The 24580-nt window shown below is 40.2% G+C and overlaps 1 protein-coding gene across 5 annotated transcripts in view; it reads right to left on the minus strand.

The window, feature by feature from the left end:
- mylk4b (myosin light chain kinase family, member 4b) overlaps positions 1-24149 on the minus strand; it is a 147430-nt gene extending 123281 nt beyond the window's left edge. For 3 of the 5 annotated variants that reach the window (XM_075486024.1, XM_075486022.1, XM_075486021.1), the window contains exons 1-10: positions 10903-11595; positions 7842-7923; positions 5998-6406; positions 4904-5109; positions 3437-3542; positions 2624-2717; positions 1174-1283; positions 946-1087; positions 282-352; positions 66-194 (exon numbers count right to left, since the gene is read on the minus strand). In XM_075486024.1, the coding sequence (XP_075342139.1) occupies positions 66-194; positions 282-352; positions 946-1087; positions 1174-1283; positions 2624-2717; positions 3437-3542; positions 4904-5109; positions 5998-6406; positions 7842-7923; positions 10903-11412 (1859 nt within the window). In that variant the 5' untranslated portion in view covers positions 11413-11595. Of the gene's footprint in view, positions 1-65; positions 195-281; positions 353-945; positions 1088-1173; positions 1284-2623; positions 2718-3436; positions 3543-4903; positions 5110-5997; positions 6407-7841; positions 7924-10902; positions 11597-23996 lie in introns of those variants that run through there. The other 2 variants (XM_075486026.1, XM_075486025.1) reach the window with 2 other exon arrangements.
- Between the last annotated feature and the right edge of the window lie 431 nt (positions 24150-24580).

Here is a 24580-nt window from a genome sequence, read left to right on the forward strand (position 1 = left end):
GTGAGGTTACGGGCCCGGCTGCTTTGTCTTTAATGTTCGTGTTCGGGTGAGCGGCCTCCACTCACAGCATGTATGTGATGACGCCGAGGCTCCACATGTCCGTGGGGAATGAAACAAACTCATAGTTGATGACTTCAGGGGCCAAAAATTCAGGCGTTCCGAAGTTGACCCTCAGCTTCTCCCTGGGTTTATACCTGTTGGAGACACAGGAACTGAGCCATAAGAGACGCGAGCAGGCGCTCAAACGTGTGGCAAAAGATGACGTGCGCGCTCGTTTTTACCTCCGTGCCAATCCGAAGTCGATTATTTTGATTTTGTTCGTAGCTCGGTTGACACACAGAATGTTCTCTGGCTGAAAAAGACCAGAAATTTTTAACACATTTTTAGCTGCAGTATGTCAGAACGTTTCATTGAATAGAATAGAATTGAAAAATACTTTATTCATCCCCCAATGGGGGAAACTCAAATTAGTCAAGTAGCTCAAAAAAAATTAATATTATTATAATTATTAATATAAAATTATTAATATTTACAATGATTGTATCTTAACAACAACCATAATAATACCAATTCTAATAAAAATACTACTACAGTACTAACTAATAATAATAATAATAAATGATTAAATAAAAAAATAAATAATAACAATAATAATAAAATAATATATATATTATTATAATTATATTATTTTTTATCGATATTTATTATTAATATATATATATAAAATAATAAATAATGATAAAAATAATAATATAATTGTATTATATTATATATATTATATTATAATTATATAATTATAATTATATTGTTATTTTTAATATGAGAGTAATATATATGAATATGAGAATAATATATTATTTAATAATATATATATATATATTTAATAATAAATAATGATAAAAAAAAAATCAAAGAACATTTAAAAAAAAAAAAATCAAGGTTTACCTTCAGGTCGAGGTGCAGGATATACATTTTGTGCATGTACTGCAGGCCTTCACAGATCTGCCGTATGAACAGCACCGTGTCCAGCTCGGTCAGGTTGTAGTTCTCATCGATGATGCGGTCGAACAGCTCGCCTCCTTCCACACTGAAGCGCAGACACACAGTTACAGCCAGCAGCTCGCTGCTGCTACATTCAGACAAACGCACACACATTCCCTTTGACAGACTTACTATTCCATCACCAGAATGATGTCGTGGCGGGACTCAAACGCAGCATAGAGCTGGATGAGGTTGGCGTGGCTCAGCTGGTTCATCACCTGGATCTCATTCCTCACGACGTCCTGAGAGATGATAGCAAAACCGTTACAGGAGCTGGCTGAATCGGCTGAAGAAAGGTGACAAACTACCAAAAACTCCCAAATTAAATCAACGTTTTTCAAGAATTCTTTTAGTTTTGGCTTTCCTGGGATTCACGACTGGCCGGGTTTGTCATTCTAACCCAAAACGGGCCACTGCTTTGTTTCAAAAGGAGCTTAAAATTTGTTTGATAATGTCATGAAAACAGGAGGAATGGGATCCTTCAGGGTGGACTAGATTCCAGGACTCATTAGACTGAATCCTTTCAGCTTTTTTTTGTTGCAAAACAAGGCCGCATCGACTCGGGAACAGGTTGGACAGCTCGGTACCAGATACTTTGGGATGTTAAAGGGACAGTTCGCCTCTTTTGACATGAAGCTGTGTGACATCCCATATCAGCAACATCATTTCTGAACATCTTCTTACCCCCTGCTGCGTCCTGTGAGCAGAGTTCCAGCCTCGTTTTGGTGCTGATGAAGGTAGTCCGGCTAGTTGGCTGGGGTTTAAAAAATAAAGCGTTTTGCTTCTCAAAACAATATGCGTTCAACAGAGTAATACATTTGCATCACAAAATCGTTCTCCAGGAAAAAGTCAGACCTCACAATCGCTTGGCCCTATTTTCTCTCCCTTCGTATCACTGCCTGCTGTGTAGACCGAGCAGCAAACACCGTAACAGGCGCGGCTGTCGGCAGGCGGCAGCAGTCAGTGATACGAAGGGAGAGAAAATAGTACCAAGCGATTGTGAGGTCCGACTTTTTCCTGGAGAACGATTTTGTGATGCAAATGTATTACTCTTTTGAACGCATATTGTTTTGAGAAGCAAAACGCTTTATTTTTTAAACCCCAGCCAACTAGCCGGACTACCTTCATCAACACCAAAACGAGGCTGGAACTCTGCTCACAGGACGCAGCAGGGGGTAAGAAGATGTTCAGAAATGATGTTGCTGATATGGGATGTCATACAGCTTCATGTCAAAAGAGGCGAACTATCCCTTTAAGGTAAATTCCCAACATGTCACTGGGGTGGAAAATCACATTTTCTATGGATATTTGTTCAGTTTTCATGCTTTTGCATACAAGCTGCCATGATGGTGATCACCTAAGGACCTTTCTGGAGCAGCTTTGCACAGAAATTTCACCTAAATTTAATCTCTTTTGGATGAACAAAAGAGTTAAAAACTCAGGAATGCTGATAACTCCCTCTGGCTTGTCGAACCACGTCTATTTTCACATGTAATTCTTTACGGCTCTTAGCAGTTATAATGGGAAAATAACACTACAGAGCATGTATTCTGTTTCACATTAAAGCAGATTATCGCCGCACCTTCTCTTTCTGGCTCTTGGCTTTGATGATCTTGGCAGCGAGAGTCAGGCCAGATGAGTTCTCTAAGCACTTGTGGACTTGTCCAAAACGGCCCCTGATGAAATAAAAGCAAACACAACGAAGAGTCAAACACGTCGCGATAAAGTCCGTCAGTCATTTCGATTTCAGAGCGAAGTCGTGCGCCGTTAGGTCTGTAATTCCAGGAGTAATCTTCACTTTTAGGAGCAGGATTTAGGGAGGCAAGTGCCCCCCAAGTTTCACACTGGAAAAAATCTAAATCTTACCAAGTATATTTGTCTCATTGAGTATCTCATTACACTTAATATAAGACACAATTGCCTAACAAGTTCCATTTCAGCCAGATATAGGGACTTGTTTGAAGACAATACATCTGGAATATCTTGTTAAGTGAAAAAGTCTTGAAAACAAATTGTTTTGAGTCGCATATCATATGAAACAAGCTTTTTTTTTTCATTTGAAGAGGTTTTTAAACTAATTTCAGGATCACTTTTATCTCAAAAGTCCTAAATATCACATCTTATTTCAAGAAATCTTGACAAGCCGATTTTCACTAGTTCCATTGGCAGATTTTTTTGCTTATTTCAAGCAAAAATGTCTTTTATTTGTTATTTTTCTTACTTAATTTTGGAGGGGCATTTTTTTCCAGTGCACAATCATTTGCCCTTCAAGAGGCAACACAAAGGTCCTCGGATAAAAGCTATTAGCTGATCCTTCACAGGGTGTGCGATCTCCTGTTATATCGTTAGCGATAACCAAAAATAAACCGTTGGCTCGTGAGAGGCGGACCCTTACCCGCCCAGGACCTCGTCTCTGTTGATGGTGTAATAGTTGGCTATTTGATGGGGTTTGGGAGTCACGATGCGGTGGTCAAAGGGTGCCAACGGCGGGGGGCTCGACTCTGGAACACACAGAGAAGAAATAAGGAGAAGAAATGAGATGGAGAGTGCTGCTTCTGCAGAGACTGGGGCAGAGGTCTCTGTGCCCAGAAACAAAGTGGCTGAAAATAGCAGCGTCTCATTATCTGCTCCACCAGCCGCGCTGACTGACGTGTTGGTGACGCTTGAACTCGCTCCGTGTTATGACATTGAATCTGCTTTAAATCCCCGAGGAACGCAAAAGTCAAAAGTCAGCCATTGACCAGATGAACGCGTTTGCCTTTGCATCTTTGATAGCCCGTAGAAATATAGTTTTACATTGGAAACCACCCAAAGTGTCTGTCTGGCTCACTGAATTAATGTTTTTCTTGAAATGAGAGAAAATTAAATACTTTTCCAGAGGCTCAACAACACAATTTCACAAGATGTGGGACCCTCTAATTGAGTTCTTTAAAAATCTCAAGACCCTGAGATATATATTTGATTTTGCCTAATTATTGACGTACTTGAATATGTAATGCCCCCATTGTCTGTCATTATTATTATTTTTATTATTATTATTATTATTGTTTATTTATTTATTTATTTTTCTCAATTTTCTCATCACTGTATGGACACTTTAATTCTTACTAGCATTACTACTATCATTATTACTGTTTTTCCCTTTATTTATTTATTTATTTAATTGATTGCATTGTTCATTTATTTAACTTTGCTATCTATGCTTATATGTGTTTTTTTTCCCTTTACAGCAGTATATGGGTGTTGTGGGTGGGTGGGTTCTGTTTGTTAAAAAGAAAACAAATCCAATTCAAGATATTGTATTTCACTGAATCTTACTTTGTGCTTTCTTGAATAAAAAATATACATACTTAAAAAAAAAAGTCATAAACTAAAACCACGAGTTGAGTTTGCATGACCACACATAGATCTGTCAGGAGAGCGAAAGGCCGAGGAGTCGTTAATCACACGGGCTTTGCTTTTCAAAAGAGACGTATTATTGAAAAAAAAAAATCACTTTTTTCTGTGCATGAGGGCATATATTTGGCCGAAATATAGAAAATATCACAACCCACGCACTTTGTTTTAGGCTCCATCCATCTGAAAATAACTAATTCAGCAAGTCATTCAGATTTTTAGGGTAAACTTGCCCCATTTTCATGTTAACTCTGCCTAATTCTAACTTCAGATGTTGCTGCTTTCTGTTAAAAAGTTAGAAATTCAGATTTTCCATGTCGAAAATCCATGTATCCATGCGTCCATGTTTGAATGCATCATCAGCAACAAAAACAAACAACAGCGAGCTATTGGCCAGGTGAGCAACAGTTCGTGATGTCAGCCACTAAAATCTTCCACAGAACTCAGACAAACGTTCATATCTCACCGATACAGAACTCCTTCACCGCTGACTCTCCGTTCTCTTCACCTTCAGTCTTTGCTTCCTCTGATTGGGAGGCCTCCACCACCTGCCCGTCAGCACTATCCGCTTCACTTTCCTCCACTCTGCTCTTCTTCAGGTCGTCCTTCACCGGGTCTTCTTCTGTGACGCGGCGTTTGCTGCAGGTGGCCACGTCGCCGGCCTCCTCGGAGCTTTGCGTGTTTTCAAAGGAAAGCACAGAATACTTCGTTTTTATTATTATTATTATTATTTTATTATGTTTATTATGACGTTATTTTCATTTATGTCGCACAGAGAAGTCTGAACAGATTCTGGACCAACACACGATGCTTAATGACAGTTTTACTGTGAGTGCTGAGAAACCAGAGGTGGAGAGAGTACTGGAAATATGTACTCGAGTACAAGTAAAAGTACTAGTGTTACAAAAAATACTTAAGTAAAAGTACAAAGTACTCTAGTACTAGAATTTACACAGGCTCACACGAACTGGACAATACACTGGAAAAAATCAAAGTCTTACCAAGTATATTTGTCTCATTTCTAGTCAAAATATCTCTCAGATTTTTTTGCTTATTTCAAGCAAAAACGTCTCGTATTTGTTGTTTTTTTACTTATTTTTGGAGGGGCATTACTTTTCTCAAAAACTACTCAGAGTATTCATTACTTTTTAACCAATGGATGTTTTATTGCATCGTCAGTAGCAGACATTTGACTGGATCCACCTGTATGAAACCCCCCCCCCCCCGCAGACCTCTGGTCTCGTGCTGTATGCCAACACAGAGCTGGGAACCTGAATATTAATCTGAGATGCAGCTCAGGTTTTTTTTAACCAAAACAGCTCAAATCCAGTGAAATTACTGCGATGATGTGACTATTATGAGTGTAAAAAATATCTGACGGTTAGAATATTAATTCAAAGTGTGGGCGAACTCAGTAGAGACTTTTGATTTTAAAAGCAGTAAAAGTAGATTACATGGTGTGAATTGTACTCGAGTATGAAAAAATACTCATAAAAGTACCCAAAAATCTAGTTAATTACAGTAAGGTGAGTATTTGTAATTGGTTACTGTTAGAAATACCTTTCTTGTGCAGGAAGAGATTTCTCCTTTTCTGCTTCTGATGACTCTCCCGTCTCTTCTCCTTGCCTTTCATTGATGCCATCCGCTAATTTTCCACTTGGTTCGTCTGATGGTTGCTCGTCTTCTTCCGGCTCCGTGTCATCGAAGATGTCTCCCTCGTCCTCCCCATCCTCCCCATCCTCCCCATCCTCCCTTTCCGTGGCTTCTCTCTGCCTCTGCTCTGCCGGGGCAGCAGAGGTGTGCGGTTCAGGCAGGATCAACTCTGCCAGCTCCGGTCGTCTCTCTCCGCTTCCTGCATCCTCCCCCGTCTGACCGACGGCCTCTGCGCTCGAATGGGAATGCTCGGCGTTCTGCCTGTTGAGCTTCTCCACCTGCTCCTGCAGCACCGGCTCATTCACAGAGGAATTGTCTGAGAAAAGAACAAAAAATAAATATCTCAGGCTCCCATGAGAGTAGCTTCAGGCAGATGTGGAGAACTGATGGTGAGGATCATCATGAATATCTGAAATCCCTCAAAGTATTAACATTTAGGGTTTATAGTGTTTTTGTCACCCAAGGAGTACAAAGAAATGACAGTACAGGCACACCAAACTCCCAGAGTTTCACGTCCACGTTTTAGCTGTGAAATGTTCAACTCAATATGTGTTTTTCACACAGAAAAAAAAGGGTTTTGATTTCACTCAGTATGAAGTTAATTTCAGCAAAATATATATACATATAAAGCTCTTAATGACCGAGCTCCATCACATCTTAAAGATCTCATTGTTAGATATTTTCCTAACAGAGCACTTTCCTCCCAAACTGCAGGTTTACTTGAGATTCCCAGAGTTTCTAAAAGCAGAACGGGAGGCAGAGCCTTCAGTTATCAGGCCCCTCTCTGTGGAATAAGCTGCCAGTAAATGTCCGGGAAGCAGACACCCTTTCCACTTTTAAGACCAGGCTTAAAACTTTCCTTTCTGATAAAGCTCATAGTTAGGGATGGCTCACACTGGAAAAAATCTAGATTTTACCAAGTATATTTGTCTCATTACACTTAATATAAGACACAACTGCCTAACAAGTACCATTTCAGCCAGATATAGGGACTTGTTTTAATACAATACATCTTGAATATCTTGTTAAATGAAAAAGTCTTGAAAACAAATTGTTTTGAGTCATATTTCACATGAAACAAGCTTTTTTTTTTTCCATTTGAAGAGGTTTTTAAGCTAATTTCAAGATCACTTTTAACTCAAAAGTCCTAAATATCACATCTTATTTCAAGAAATCTTGACAAGCCGATTTTCACTAGTTCCATTGGCAGATTTTTTTGCTTATTTCCAGCAAAAACGTCTTTTATTTGTTGTTCTTTTTACTTATTTTTGGAGGGGCATTTTTCCCAGTGCAGGTGAGCCTGAAACATCCCATAGTTAAGCTGCTATAGGCCCAGACTGCTGGGGGGCCTCATCTGTCACACCTTTCCTCCCTTTACTCTCTTTTTCCCCTGTTTAATTTCTCAAATGATATAATGTACAAGTGACATTATTGTGGTCATTAACTGGTGTTTCCCTGTTCCAACAGGTATCCTTTGAATGGTGTTACAGTGCTTTTTCCCCTCTTATCTGTCTTCTCAAACCCTTCCTGGTTCTGGTTCTGCCAGAGGAGTTATTCTCATGAAAGGTTGAGCCACTTTTTCTCCAAACGGACCTGAATGCATCAGTACTCAGTAGTTAACTCTTCTGAACCTCTTAGTTTATATACATCTCACATATATTCCTTCCGATTATTCAACAAGAATGATTTTTGCGCCAATTTCTGCACGATCTTGGGGGCATTTTTGGGTGTAATATCCTGTTTTACTTCACCTGTAGAGTCCAAAGGTTTCCTTTTCTTCTGGGCCTTCACACCCTTCAGGCTCTGTTTGGCTTTATCTTTGTCATCCTTTGCCTGGATGTGGAAAGAAGAGCAAAAAACAATCCAGCATCAGACAGACGCTCCATTCAAAATCAGACACAAACCGATCTGTATCTGCCAAAAAAGAAAGAAACCTCAGCGCCTGTAATGAGATGGCAGCGCAGTGTGTTTTGTTTCCGTTGCCGTGGTCGTCCCCGTAACTTAAGCACAACGTTCTACTTAGCAGATGCCTCCTCTTGAAGAGGAAAGGTCACATATCATCTCCGGCTCAATGCAAGACACTGACAGAGAGATTCAGATGATCCCGAGTCACTAAACATGCCAAACAAAGGCCAGAGGGCGTAATAAATCTGTTTACCGCACCGCTGTAAGCAGCCGCCCAACCAGCAGCTGAATTATTTAGTCGACAAACTGGGCCAAAATCCAAAAATCCAATAATAAAGGCCTGAGAGCAGCAAACTTTTACAAAATAAAAGCCTGTGAGCAACAAACTTTTACAATAATAAAAGCCTGAGAGCAGCAAACTTTTACAAAATAAAAGCCTGAGAGCAGCAAACTTTTACAAAATAAAAGCCTGTGAGCAACAGACTTTTACAAAATAAAAGCCTGTGAGCAACAAACTTTTACAAAATAAAAGCCTGTCAGCAACAGACCATTACAAAATAAAAGCCTGAGTGCAACAGACTTTTACAAAATAAAAGCCTGTGAGCAACAGACTTTTACAAAATAAAAGCCTGAGAGCAACAAACTTTTACAAAATAAAAGCCTGTGAGCAACAAACTTTTACAAAATAAAAGCCTGAGTGCAACAGACTTTTACTAAATAAAAGCCTGTGAGCAACAGACTTTTACAAAATAAAAGCCTGTGAGCAACAAACTTTTACAATAATAAAAGCCTGTCAGCAACAGACCATTACAAAATAAAAGCCTGAGAGCAACATACTTTTACAATAATAAAAGCCTGTGAGCAACAGACTTTTACAAAATAAAAGCCTGTGAGCAACATACTTTTACAATAATAAAAGCCTGTGAGCAACAGACTTTTACAAAATAAAAGCCTGGTAGCATCAAACTTTTACAAAAATAAGCCTGTGAGCAAAAGACTTTTACAATAATAAAATAAATAATAAAACCTGCGTTAATGCACGATAAAATATTTATCAGCGTTAAATAATTAACAAGTTAACTCGCCCAGCCCTAATATATTCTGTAGCGACAGGGCAATAAAAACCATGAAGAAGTCTCCTGTACGTTCTTTAAATGGTTCCACCCATGAAGAGTAACAAACACTCAAAGTCAGATAGACTATGTATGGCTCTGACAGACGACATCACGGCATTAATGCCACCTACTAAAAACAGGCCAGACCAGTGCCCCCCCGACTCTTTCCAGCTGCAGCTCCCTGCTGATATGGACACAAGTGTCTGGGTGAGATAACAAGTCTGACTCCAGTCATTTACACCTCCGATGGAAGTAATCTCTGCTCGAGGGGAAAACCACTTAACATTACTGACAGCCACTTGTGCAGGTACAGCAGAACCGAGGACGGATAAAATAGCTGCAGGCACGTCAGAGCCCAGAGGAAAGAATTCAAACTGCGTCTACTTACTTTAAAATCCCCAAGATCAGCCAAGAAGACGCCATTTGCAACGTTTCAGCGGCTGTTTTTTCATGTGTTTGCCACCACGGTCACAATGTCAGCTGATCTCCTGCTAAGTTCAACAGGAAGTTAAAGGGATAGTTCGCCTCTTTTGACATGAATGAATGAGTTTATTTAAAGGACAGCATGCAGTACCATAAATCATTGCCATTTCATGAACAGCAACAACAAGATGGTTACATTGGATTCAGCAGAAGTGCTATTTTCCATCTGTAGTCCTTAAAGGGGGATGGGGTAAGGAGCACAATTATTATCATTTTTTTCCTTTCTTTATTAAAAAAAAAACAACCTAATTACCCGTGGGTCTATTTTAATCATTTTAATTTGTTCCGAATTTTATACATTTTGATTCATATTTTATTTAATATTTTCTTTAAAAAAGTCTTTAAGAAACCTGATTAAAAAATAAATAAACAAATAAATAAATAAATAAATAAATAAACAATCATCAGTGGGAGCATCCCATATTAGCATATATAATTTATTAAATTTGACTTACCCCCTGCTGCGTCCTGTGAGCAGAGTTCCAGCCTCGTTTTGGAGATGATGAAGGTAGTCCGGCTAGTTGGCTGGGGTTTAAAAAATAAAGCGTGAAGCTTCTCAAAACAATATGCGTTCAAAAGAGTAATACATTTGCATCACAAAATCGTCCATCTAGAAAAAGTCAGACCTCACAATGGCTTGGCACGATTTTCCCATCAAACTACAGTTGATGGGCAGAACTGTGGCCTTAGACCAGTTGATAGACTAGTCAGAAAGTGCTGAGAATTTATTTATGAGTGTGATCGTGTGAGTGAGAGATGTCTCTGAGTTCTGAAGGAAAAGTAATACATCATCAGCATAAAGACTTATTTTATGTTCAATATTTTTGCGATGGATGCCTTTAATATTTCCATCTTGTCTGATAGCAGCTTGGCCCTATTTTCTCTCCCTTCGTATCACTGCCTGCTGTGGAAACTGTGCAGACCGAGCAGTAAACACCGTAACAGGTGCAGCTATCGGCAGGTGGCTGAACGCATTGATATGAAGGGAGGCAAAAATAGGGCCAAGCGATTGTGAGGTCTGACTTTTTCCTGGAGAACCATTTTGTGATGCAAATGTATTACTCTTTTGAACGCAGATTGTTTTGAGAAGCAAAACGCTTTATTTTTTAAGCCCCAGCCAACTAGCCGGACTACCTTCGTCAACACCAAAACGAGGCTGGAACTCTGCTCACAGGATGCAGCAGGGGGTAAGAAGATGTTCATAAATGATGTTGCTGATATGGGATGTCATACAGCTTCATGTCAAAAGAGGTGAACTATCCCTTTAACTCACTTTGGGCCACATTCTGCAGGAAAGCAAACGCCTCACCTTCCTGTTGGCTTTGTGCCCCGGTTGTTTGAATAAAAGCTCCACCAGCCGGGACTTCTTCACCACCTCCACGATGAAGCCGATCACCTGCTGGGTGCCCTCCACCAGCCTCTCCACCACCTCCAACCTGCGTCCCTGACAGTCCAAACGCTCGCCGGACTTCGCCACGGTGGCGCGCAGCTCCCCGCAAACCACTTCCACCGCCGCCCCGCACCTTCCGCCGTGGCCTTCCTCGCGCAGGGACAACAGATCCCGACCCATTCCCCTCACGTCCTGGGAGAGGCTGTCCAGCCGGGTCAGGACGGTCTGCTGCATCTTGAGTAAGAGCTCCATCTGAGAGCTCAGGGAGTCCATTCTGCCCTCCACGCAGCGCAGGGACACCTCGTGGTAAGAGGAAGCCGTAGACTTGTCTAATCCATTAAGAGAAAACTTCCTCCCGGCCATCTTCTGACCATGAAGAGGATTCGGATCATATACTTTGGCCAAAGAGTTGACAAGGCTGAGGTTCATGGCTGACTTCGAGGTATAAATGCTCACAAACAGCAAAAAAAAACTACCCACTGACTCCTGGAAGCCTGTTCGGTTGCACACAGAGTTGACCGATGCTATAAGATGAGCCACATCACCAGACCAAGAGAGGAAAAGAGTCGGAGTGAGAACCCAAAAGCTTTCTCCCAAATGCTGCACGGCAGAGATGAGTTATAAGAATAGCAAATGGCTCTCCTCCAATTAAAGTTCAGCCCCCCCCCCGCGGACGTCAGCGGCTGAGTGGCCAGTGATAAGAGCCGAAGACTCGAGTGTGCGGCTGGGGATTGATGGGCTTTAGAGTAGGGATGCTGGGGAGGGTTGCTATGTGACATTGGAGACACTTAAAAAGCCCTTCAGACCGGTGTCAGAATGCCAAGAATCCGGGGCTGAATACGACGCCGTGAAAAGTAAAACAAACAAGCAACAACGACAGGAGATGTCAGAGTCAGATGCACCCATTCAGCAGGCGTGCTGCAGCCTTATCGTGACCCCGGGGGGGGGGGCACTGGAAGCAGGAAAATGTGTTGGAAAACAGGAAGAAAGAAGCTGTGGAGGCCAGAAGCTTCTCATAAGTGACTTGTTTTCACTCAGCAGAAGCGTCAGCCATGTTCTGCTAATGCACATATTTTTCTTTTTCTTTTAATAATCTTTTTATTGGTTTTTCAGTTGTAAGTGTACAAGTATTTGAAAAACAAAACTGATGACAAAACAAAAAACAAACAAAAAATCCCACCCCAAACTAGCACGAGCGCTGCAATATGTATCTCTACATATATATAAATATATATATCCATGCATACACCAATATATACAGCTTGAGTTTATTGTTATGTGCAATAACCCACACTTGAATGCATATTTATTTATATATATATATATATATATATAGTAATATCTCTGTGCACCTACCCCCCACCACCCCTTTTGTACTATATTTTATTCTTTTATGTGTAAGATTGTTATATTTTCTACTTTTTTTATATTTTTTTATATGCTCATGTCTGCACTGAGAAAGGAGATGCTTTTAATCTCATTATACTTCTATAGTGACAATAAAAGGCATTCTATTCTACATACACGTACAAAATCAGCAAGATGGCAGGAGACAGGTAAGTGAATCGCGTGTTTGAAATAAACAAAATGAAACAAAGTGAAAAGCAGCCGGCCCTCCTCTTCCAGGGACAGATGATCGGTTAAAGTTTCTGTAAGAGGGAATTCAAAGGTTCCCAGATCCTCCAAAACTCGTCTGATTTATTGTTAAGGTCACAAGGACTCAGGTCAGCTGGTCCAGTCCAGAGTCCAGACTAAACATGGAGAAGCAGCATTTAGCTGTTATGCTGCCAACAAGTGGAACAAACTGCCAGTGGAGATTAAACTTTCACCAAATGGAGACATTTTTAAATCCAGGTTAAAAACATTTCTGTTCTCATGTGTCTATGCATGAAATCTGCACGATATCTTTGAACTTATCTGGACTGTTGCTTGTTTTTAAAGTCATTTAAATGATTTTATTTGTTTCTCTTTATATTCTTTTATGCTTCTTCCACTCCCTGCTGCAATGCTTTTATTTTATGTAAAGCACTTTGAACTGTTTGTACATGAAATGTGCTACAAATAAATTTGATTTGATTTGATTTGATGAGTCAACTTCTCAAGAGGAATAAGAGCAGAAATCTGTGTTAGCCACATGTCGACGGTAGGGACCCGGGGAGTTGACCACCTCAGCAAAATACATTTTTTTAGCCAGAAATAAAAGAATTGTCAACAAAGACTTGCTGAAGCACATATTTTTAACGCTTTCTTAAATAAGGCTTCGGTGTGAATTACAGTGATAATTTCACCAAAAGCTGCACATTCCAAACATCTCTGAGCACTCAGGTACTGAACTGAACCGAACTGGAACTGCGATTAACAACATTCAAAAGGTACATTTGCTCATTTTAACGGTAATTATCTGTAAGTAACATCCTCCTGTTTGACTTTTTTTTTGTTCTTTCCGTACATGATTCATCTTCAATTTATTCAAGTGTGAAAGAAGAGCGAATTCAATTAATTTTTGTTTATATAGCGCCAAATACAACAAATGTCATTCAACAATAAAGTCCAATTCAAGCCAATTGGAATTCAATCATAATTAAGTAATCATAATTATTTATAAAATAAACCAGTTCATTCATATAGAGCCAATTCAAAAACAATTTCCTAGCTAAGGAAACCAACAGATTGCAGCGAAACTTGTCTTCGAATGAATGAATGCGAATGAATCTGATACTGCACTGGAAAAAATCTAAATCTTACCAAGTATATTTGTCTCATTTCTAGTCAAATTATCTCATTACACTTAATATCAGACACAACTGTCTAACAAGTACTATTTCAGCCAGATATAGGGACTTGTTTGAAGACAATACATCTGGAATATCTTGTTAAATGAACAAGTCTTGAAAACAAATTGTTTTGAGTCACACATCATATGAAACAAGCTTTTTTTGACATTTGAAGAGGTTTTTAAGCTAATTTCAAGATCACTTTTATCTCAAAAGTCCCAAATATCACATCTTATTTCAAGAAATCTTGGCAAGCCGATTTTCACTAGTTCCATTGGCAGATTTTTTTGCTTATTTCAAGCAAAAACGTCTTGTATTTGTTGTTTTTCTTACTTATTTTTGGAGGGGCATTTTTTCCAGCGTGAAGGACATCAACAAAGAGGAAAAGCCTCCTGATGTAGGCTCTCTCTCACCCTGAGAGAAGACAGGAAACAGGTGATGCCCCTGACACCTGAGGACTGTTTACACAGAGGAGTCGGACAACGTGGGAAAGGAAAGGAACGGCACTTGTGCTGCTGACGCAGATGCACGCCAGGTTTCACGTGCACGGACAGGCACGCGCACTAAGACACGTCTGAATCTGGAGCCCGACAGAACCCTGGAGCATACATGTGTCAGCCCTGGAAAAACCTGACCTGCACTGTTCCCGGGACAGGCAGCTCATCAGCTGTCGTGGTGCACACTCGGATGTTTTATTTACCCGCCGAGGTGAACATGAGAGAGGATTCTGGGCCAGTGCCGCACACGTGGCAACACGTGTTTAGAGTTTTCAAACTTAAAACGTGGCATTTTTCCAGGTTTCGGAGGGGCTGATACTCAAGTTTTTAGCCTAAAAATATGTTTTCTATTCATCACAAATGTGTCTTAAAGGGATAGTTCGCCTCTTTTGACATGAAGCTGTATGACATCCCATATCAGCAACATCATTTATGAACATCTTCTTACCCCCTGCTGCGTCCTGTGAGCAGAGTTCCAGCCTCGTTTTGGTGTTGATGATGGAAATATTAAAGGCATCCATCCCAAAAATATTGAACATAAAACAAGTCTTTATGCTGATGATGTATTACTTTTCCTTCAGAACTCAGAGACATCTCTCACTCACACGATCACACTCATAAATAAATTCTCAGCACTTTCTGACTAGTCTATCAACTGGTCTAAGGCCACAGTTCTGCCCATCAACTGTAGTTTGAAGGGAAAATAGTGCCAAGCGATTGTGAGGTCTGACTTTTTCCTGGAGAACCATTTTGTGATGCAAATGTATTACTCTGTTGAACGCATATTGTTTTGAGAAGCAGAACGCTTTATTTTTTAAACCCCAGCCAACTAGCCGGAACTACCTTCATCAGCACCAAAACGAGGCTGGAACTCTGCTCACAGGACGCAGCAGGGGGTAAGAAGATGTTCATAAATGATGTTGCTGATATGGGATGTCATACAGCTTCATGTCAAAAGAGGCGAACTATCCCTTTAAAACCGAACGAGTAAAAGTTCACTTTTTCAAGCTTCAAAACACTATAAAGTAAATGCCACAGATCTAATTTGTATCTGATGTTTGATTTCAAAAACTTGTGGGTTGCAACACCACGATCATAAAAACTAACCTTCGTGTGAACCCTGCACATGCACAGGCGTACTGCGCAAGAATTTACTGTCAAGAGGCCACAAAGACACGGAGAAAAAGCAACGTTGGGGCCTGCGGTTGGAAACTACGATCTGGTTTCAGGCCCCCCGGAATGAGCTTAACAAGGTCGGTGTGTACTTCCCTGTACTTCCATCCAGCTACCGCCCAATATCACTCATAAATGTAGACCTCAAAATAATTTGCAACGCCCTCGCCAAAAGAATAGAAAAAAAAATTCCCCTTATCATACATCCTGACCAGACAGGTCTTGTATTTGCTGTTTTTCTTACATATTTTTGGAGGGGCATTTTTTCCAGTGTGATTGGTCTGATGATGATTACAGCGGGAGGTTAAACTGCACTCTGTTTTATCAGAACAGGTTACACGATAAGATGAGCGTCAGCGTCGCACCACATATAGAGACACAGACAGCTCACAATGCTTATTGTCCTGCAGCGGGATGCTACAAGCTTTAGCTCAGAGCTACATTTAGAGTGCGTCACATGCAACAAACGTATCCCCCAGAACGATAGCTGCTATTCTGGTCAACTGACTCCATATTTAGAAATACTGTAGCTTGGCAAAGACGAGCTGGAAGGAGTGTCATTTAATCGGGTCTATTTCTGGATGTACAGTGCTCATTGACCCGAATCCATTTCTTAAATTTTGCATGATTCATTTTAAATGATCAATCTTGAATGCACGATATTCGTGAGGACTGTCAGGATCTACGCCACCTGTCCATCAGGGAGAAAGAGTATTATGTGGATCCACTTTGGCAGGTTCAAAGCCCTGGTCCAGATCGGCGTCCCCCCCCCCCCGACTCTTCCAGGGTTTCCCTCCCAAATGGCATCCCTGCCCACATACTGGAGGATTCACCAGGGGCGCCCGACTCAGACTGAAAATAGTTGCATTCACAGGCTCCTTCACTGCCTCAGCAGGCTTTAGAGCCTGAAATACTCCCCGCTGCGCTGAAAGACAAAACAAAACACATTGACCCAAGAAGTTCATTGAAAGTGTAAGCAACAGATTTCCCGGCGGTGTAATTAACGCCACATCCCACTGTTAAAAAAAACAAAACCTCAAAGCCAGAGCACAGGTTTCAGTGTTTACATTTTGACTTTTCATTCGTGTGCACCGGCGGTTTTACTTGTGACGACTGGCCAAACATGTGGAGAAGTCCACGGAAGAATAGAAACGCTCTTTGCACTGGAAAAAATAAGTAAAGAAACAACAAATACAAGACGTTTTTGCTTGAAATAAGCAAAAAAAAAAATCTGTCAATGGAACTTGTCAAGATTTCTTGAAATAAGATGTAATATTTAGGACTTTTGAGATACGTGCATGTGCAGGGTTCACACGAAGGTTAGTTTTTATGAAGCTTTTGAAATCAATCATCACATACAAATTAGATCTGTGGCATTTACTTTACACTGGAAAAAATGCCCCTCCAAAACTAAGTAAGAAAAACAACAAATAAAAGGCGTTTTTGCTTGAAATAAGCAAATAAATCTGCCAATGGAACTAGTGAAAATCGGCTTGTCAAGATTTCTTGAAATAAGATGTGATATTTGGGACTTTTGAGATAAAAGTGATCTTGAAATTAGCTTAAAAACCTCTTCAAATGTCAAAAAAAAAGCTTGTTTCATATGATATGTGACTCAAAACAATTTGTTTTCAAGACTTTTTCATTTAACAAGATATTCAAGATGTGTTGTATTAAAACAAGTCCCTATATCTGGCTGAAATGGTACTTGTTAGGCAGTTGTGTCTGATATTAAGTGTAATGAGATACTTTGACTAGAAATGAGACAAATATACTTGGTAAGATTTTTTCCAGTGTGTGATTAACTCTGACAGATTTAATGCGATCACAAAGAAGAAGTGCACGCTGGGAAAGTTTTTTCAGGTTTTAACACTGGATGGGCCCGTTTCCCACTGTTGCTGGAGGATCCGTTGCTGGTCAGTGGGTGGAAAGAAGCCCGCATCTTATCTCTGCCGCTCCACCTGCTGCCTTTCTGTCCCACACACCTACCGGTGTCACCGCCAGCCGATGACAGGCTGTTCTTGCACAGTTCAGCTGCTATGATAACATTCGTTCAGCTCTCCGTGTCGCCACTTCGGTGCCACATTCGCTGAATTCTTTTCGTGGAAACGAAATGCTGCGTGACGTCAGCAGAGTGTGTGAGTCAGTGTTTGCAGAATGGAAGGAAATTTGGCCCGGCTTGTAAACACGTTGCATAAACAGAGTTTTAAAATAGATGCACACGAACTTTCCCTTTTTTATCACGATTTTACAGATAAGAGAAGTGGTTTGACATAACCCAGTTTTGGATCATATTGAGGTCTAAAACTGGGTTTGATTAAGATTGTTTTGGATGAAGAAAATGCTGAAACAACAGCGTTAGAATTAGCCTGTCCCATGCCTTAAAATCCTCCTAAAACGTTTCCTTTATGCTCGAAATGTGAATAAGGAAATGCTGCTTCCAACCTGCAGACTCAAAGGAGAAAAAATAAAAGAATCTTTTTATTAATTCAAACATTTTTAAAAAATAAAGGAAATTGATGGAGAAGTTTCCACCATAAAATCCTCTTAAACTTAAAATCCTGACTGATTTTTCTCATGATTTTTACGTTTTAACTCTATTTAATAAATTTGTTCCAATTCAAAATCTTTCAAAGAAAAACAATGTGTGTTTTTTTAAACTAATAACGGTTGTGTAAAATGTTTATTGTCTTACTTAAACAGGGTAGAACATTTCACATCACAGGTGGGGTTGTGTTAAGTCATCATTACGGAAGGTGCACTTGCGTTTTTCTACCACTGGGTGGCGACAGATGACCACAGACCCAGAGCTGATGAATGGAGCATTTTGTTTGGACCCCGACCTGCTGCCCTCATCCACATACTTAATCACAAATAGTCAGTCCTATGTAAGATCTACAACACTTGGTGACAGACTGTAAAAACAGAACGTGAAGTCCGATATAAAAGTGACTGACGGCGGTGGCATCATTTTCGTCTTTGCTTCGGTTCAGCTTTCAGTCGCTCTCTGTTTGAGCTAATTGTTCATTCAGAACATTCATTTCACACTCTAAAAAAGACCCCAACAACATTCTGTTCTTTGATTTACTTCTATAACAGAATCACCTGCAAAATAATCAAACGTACTGACGACAGCATGCGTCTTTAGTTGTACAAAGTTGCAAAAATAAGGAAAAAAACATTGACTAAGCACTGATTGGGGCATGTGATCCTTTCCCAGTCACTGTTTCCTTTTCTCTGATTTTGTTCACCTCTTCTAAACAGTAGCCGATGTGCATGTAGCTGCCTTTCTGCATCTGCTCAGTAATACTGGCATCCGAACAGCTGTTTGATGATGCTAATCAGAGTTAAATTTAAAAAAACTACGCATAGTTTGTTGCCTCTGACGGTTCGTTGGTGTATTTGAAAATCCCAGCCTCCATCATTTGGAAGAGTTTAATATCAGCTATTGACTTTAAGAGGAAGTTACTAAGCCACACAGGTGATAAAAGGTTTCCCCGAGGTTTAGTCTGCTTTAGTCACTTTCCTCATGACCTTGAGAAAGCCCTCCAGGCCCTGATAAGTTCAAGGTCAGACTGTTTTAATGCGCTTTATGTGGGCGTCTCCCAGTCTTCTCTCAGCCGCCTTCAGCTGGTGCAGAACGCTGCTGCCCGTCTTTAACCAACACCAACAGACGTGTGCACATCACTCCTGTTCTGAACTCCCTCCATCGGCTTCCTGTCCTTTAGAGAACTGATTTTAAACTTTTAATGTTGGTTTTTAAATGAGATAATGACAATTATTTAATTTGTTGTGGGGAGTGCAAGCTGTAACCTACATTTCGAATATTATTTATTATTATTATTATTATTATTATTAATATTTATATATGTGTATATACTTTTTTTTTTTTTAATTATTTTCACCATTTCATATTCATTGCACAGTAATTTGCTGACTAATTACTGCGGTTTAATGTATCTTTTTGAATCATTTAAGTATTATTTTCTTTACTGCCATATGTTTTGGATGTTTAAATTGTTGGATGTTGTTATATTAACATGAAAAACCAATAAATATATGTTTAACCCCTTAACGCCTATTGTTGCATATATGCTACAAACCGTTTGACTCAATCAACCAGCTGAGATAACATCTTTATTCCCCCAATGCCGGTTAGTCCATATTCACTACGGACCTGGGAACCTTTATATAAATATGTAAAAAAAAAAAAAGGGTGAATAAAAAAAACATTGTTTTTTCACTGTTATATTACTGTGTTGTTGTTATCTTATTATTGACCATTATGCCTGGTGTCGCAAATAATAATCTCAGCATTATTTACCATCTACTTAAAGGCTAAAACACACACAAAACACTTTTTTATATACAGCTATATAAATAAAAAAAAAATACTTATTTAGGATGGCTTTTAATACCCAGTAGTATGATGACGCTTTTCTTATTTTATCTTAATCGATTTTGTTGTATCTTTCACTGTTCTTTTATTGTTTTTACTTGTTTTTACTTCTTCTTCTCTTTATTTATTACCTGCTGTAAAGCACTTTGGTACCCCGTAAGGATTGTCTGTAAAGGGCTGTATAAATAAAGTACATTTACATTTACATTTAGTGACTCCACTACAGAGCAGGGGTTTGATACGCTCGTACTTAGCATACTGAGCGTGTGTTTTTCTCTTTGCACGATGGCCTCCACCGAGATTCATCAGCACTGTGCTTCGTAATGAGTTATGCAAACGTCTGAAAGTGGACACCAGCCGAAAGGCCAGAGGACACCAGGCAAAAACAGCACATTCCCTCTGAGTCCTCATACCAGAGCGAGACAGCGTGCACCAGTAACACCACAACTGTCAAACGGACAGCATGTTTCTGTTATCTAAGGTGGTGCAGCAGCTGAATAAAGCTTTGCCAAAGGGGGTTAAAGCAAACTATTTGGGGAGTTCATTCTGTAAATTGACAGTAGGAGTGTGAGAATGTCTGTGGTGGTCTTTTTCGTCCAAACGTGGATTGAGCAGGTGTGCAAACTGCATGGATGGATCTACACTTCCTGCAGTTACGCTTCATTCTCTGAATGAGAACGTTTCACAACTAATATTGTAAAGATAAGACAGAAAACATAAGAGAGTCCTGTGAAGTTTAAGCATTAAAGGGTATAAATTAAATAATCTTGTTGGTTCTTTTATGTTTTTATCATAAATCAGGTAATCAGGCGACTAAAAAGCCTATTTTTATGTTATTTTAGTCTTCTATGACACATGCAGTCTCACTGGAAAAAATCTAAATCTTACCAAATATATTTGTCTCATTGAGTATCTCATTACACTTAATATAAGACACAACTGCCTAACAAGTACCATTTCAGCCAGATATAGGGACTTGTTTTATACAATACATCTTGAATATCTTGTTAAGTGAAAAAACATCTTGTTTTGAGTCATATTCCACCTGAAACAAGCTTATTTTTTTCATTTGAAGAGGTTTTTAAGCTAATTTCAAGATCACTTTTAACTCAAAAGTCCTAAATATCACATTTTATTTCAAGAAATCTTGACAAGCCGATTTTCCATTGGCAGGTTTTTTTGCTTATTTCAAGCAAAAACGTCTTGTATTTGTTTGTTTTTTTACTACATAAATAAAAATGATAAAAATGAATATAATTGAATTGAATTCGCTCTTCTTTCACACTTGAATAAATTGAAGATGAATCATGTACGGAAAGAAAAAAAAAAAAAGTCAAACAGGAGGATGTTACTTACAGATAATTACCGTTAAAATGAGCAAATGCATTTTTTCCAGTGTGTAAGTATTTTTTTTTGTCATTTTAGAGCTGAAGGAGCCCCCAGGAAGGATAACAGCTGCTATATGAAAGCTAATTAACCAACAAATACCCTTAAATGATCAGTAAATAAATATAACTGTCGGATTTTGCATAGTTTCTTACTATAGAAAACAGGCTAAAACAATAAATGATCAATTAAACGAGGCCTTTCCTCCTTTATTACATCCTGCTTTTAAAAGCCACAACACTGATGTAGGCTCACCTCTAACCCCCCCCCCCCGTATCTATTTGTGTGCTAATTTTATCTGAGCCTGTGAATCTTTGGAGAAGCCCTTCACACATCAGCCATGCTCACGTGTATTAACACAAGCCACAGCTTACTCTGCTCAAGCCTCGTAAAAAACGGGTTTTATAGAGTTTTGATTATCACCCTTTGATTTTTAAAGCTATGAAACACTTGTGTTGCCACTCCACAAGTGCAAAACCTTGTGATTATCCTCCCATTAATGGCACTTATCTCAGTCTTTAACTTGTTGTCAGAGGAAGTTGGTGTGTCATGGACTTACAGCTCACTGCAGCAAGAACTGCAGACCACAGAGAAGGAGAGGTGTGGAAGGAAATATCAAATTGTTTTCAGGGTTCCTCGGTTTGTTAGGAAAGGCCAAATTTAGTTACTTCTCAAGCCTAGTTTCAAAAGTCAGGGGTCATGGGCTGTCCAGCTCCAAAGAGGATAGTTACAGATGCCGAGTCGATTCAATTTAGCACATTTATGTAACACCAATTTACAAGAAAAGTCATAAAATAATGAGAAGAATAGAGGTTAGGCTGAGTCGGAAAACCTTCAGGGGCCCCTGTGAAAGGATCGTTATAAAAAAGTCAATCAAGAAGGCTGAAAAAGATCTTCTGGAAACATCTGCCTGATGCATCAACATCTGAACATCTGGGAACTTCTTCAAAAGGTCCAGCCTCACCCAATGGCTGCAGCTGCCCTCACAGTTGCCCTGATCTACATCTGATCCAAAATCTGTGCTCAGATCTCCAAATCAAGACTCTAGAAAACTGTACGACTTGCCAAAGTTTGCATTACTCAGTTCTGAAGACTTTTGCTTCAAGCTATTTCCCTTCGTAGTTATTTTGTGTAGTTAAGTGGGAATGATAGATCATTTTGTGACGGTTGGAAATGCCCAGCTCTTGACAAACTCACCGGTTAACTTTAGGCACTTTTAGGCACTTCTGAGATAATCAGAGGCAGTGGGGCGGGAGATGTGCTGGGCACCTCTGTAACCTGATTGGACAACTCAGGTGTCACTCCAGTTGATTGACAGGTATGTGTCTTAGAAAGATGCGCGATGCGAATGAGAAACGCGGCGTCTTTGAAATAAGCGGCAGGCGTAGAGAGTGTGGTGTCGAACCTACTTTCATGGAATACATCATTTTGAGTTAGGTTTTAATGTGATTTCCAAATGAGTCATTGTTTTTAAAGACTGCACATTTAGAGAAGAGATTTTGCTGCCAATTGTTACACTGTAGGAGTAGGCTAAAGTTATGAAAGGCTAACGTCACGTTAGCATGAAGCTATGTACCACTATGAAGTGTTACCTTGAGTTACGAGCCGTTATTCCGTCTATTTTGATTTTTTTTTGCTTTGATTTGCGAGCAGAAATTGAATTGACTTGTTATGAAGCTTCAGGAACACCGCCGCTAGTTGGCCTGGTGAGTGAATCCGGCCAGCATCCCGCCTCTTACTCGTTCACATGGAAGCATCTCGTGTTTCTTCTGGACTTCTGGACAAAAAGGGGCAAAATTGAGAGTATACCCACTTCTCCAGGGACCACTACACCACTGAGTGTAGGTGGGAAGAGAATGAACTGGTTAAAGAAAATGGATGTATGGCTGGAAGAATGGAGCGATGGATGGATGGATGGAACATCTTTACAGAGGAAAAGGGTCGTTTCAGCACCTTGGACAGATCTAGAGCGCATGTTTAAATCTGTACATCAAATCTTACTTCGAACAGCTCAATCTGGACTTTATTATCTTCATCAACTGTAAGACTTTCAGTCAGCATGAAGCCTGCAGTGGCACCACGCTGACACTTGTGTACCCCCGCAGGAGTGGAGATAATAAACAGAGCCATAAATCTAACGGTAATAAGCCCACTGTCAGCGTTACAACAAGACATATTGTAGTAATAAAAGAGTACGCTGACACTGACAGGCATTAACGGCTGAAAAGCACCACAGCGCTCCACTTTACGAGGGGTCAGTTACACTCGCTCCCTGTTGGATTAGATGAACATACAGCTATAAACTGCTTTATACAAGCTTGTCTGAAAGGAGAAGGCTAGAATTTAGATGCCAACGTATTTCTGATTAAGTGAACTACAGTGGGATGAACTACGGCTTCTTACAAACCAATGTTTTAAACCAAGTTTAAAGCCAACGTAATCAACACCTGCAAAGTAATATTTACACAGAGAACTCGTTATTTACTAATGTTTTGCTTTAACAAGAAGATGAAAGCAGAAACTACCCGGAGATAAAGACAGAAGGTATATGATTATAAGGGTCAACTCCACACTGCATCTTTCTTTTAAAGCCGTGCAAACTGCGTTAGCATTAGCAGTGACAGAGAAACCCGGACTGCATCACTTTGGCATCGGGACAGCTCCAGCGTGGGCGATAACGTGATGTTTCTACACTGTTTTACTTCAGGTTCATGCTAGGCCTGCAGCCTTAATTCACCACCCGGTTCATTACTTGTTTGGCGAGTGATCCAGACACTGTATTACCTCTGTGTCTGAGTGCAGCCTGGTCCTCCCCCTCTTCTTCACGCAGAATAATTTCCACAGCCGCCGCCACAGAAAAGTGGCCACCAGACACACGCTCCCTAATATCCAGATATCTTTATCCCTCAGGACGTTCTCCATAACGGAAGGCTTCCTGCTGTCTGAACTGGATATCTCGTCTTATCTCGGGCTCGTTAAAGCCTTGTCTTGGGGTGGCAGGCGGTTTAGGCACCTGCTGTTTCTTAGAAAATTGCTGGACTACTTGCAGCGGAGCATTGAATGCTCAGCCTATTTCTCACCACACACTCAGACAGGGGGACAGTGTTTCTGTGCTGTCAAACCACCCACCCACCAAGCCACCCATTCACCCTCCGCCCGGCTTCCTCCCAACCTCCCACCGCAGGACCTATAAGGAGAGAACATGCTGTCTCTGAGACGTGATCGAGACAGGTGGTGTAGGGTTCAGGGTATCGTTGCTGCAGGCAGAACCAGATGCCCGCTGCTGCTACCAGCATGTCAGGGAGGCCCAGCTATATCCTTTAACTTCAGACGCAGCACTTCGTGCATCTTCCAGGCTGTTGCTCTGC

This window comes from Odontesthes bonariensis, chromosome 15, assembly GCF_027942865.1.
Source record: "Odontesthes bonariensis isolate fOdoBon6 chromosome 15, fOdoBon6.hap1, whole genome shotgun sequence".
Classification (NCBI taxonomy): Eukaryota; Metazoa; Chordata; class Actinopteri; order Atheriniformes; family Atherinopsidae; genus Odontesthes; species Odontesthes bonariensis.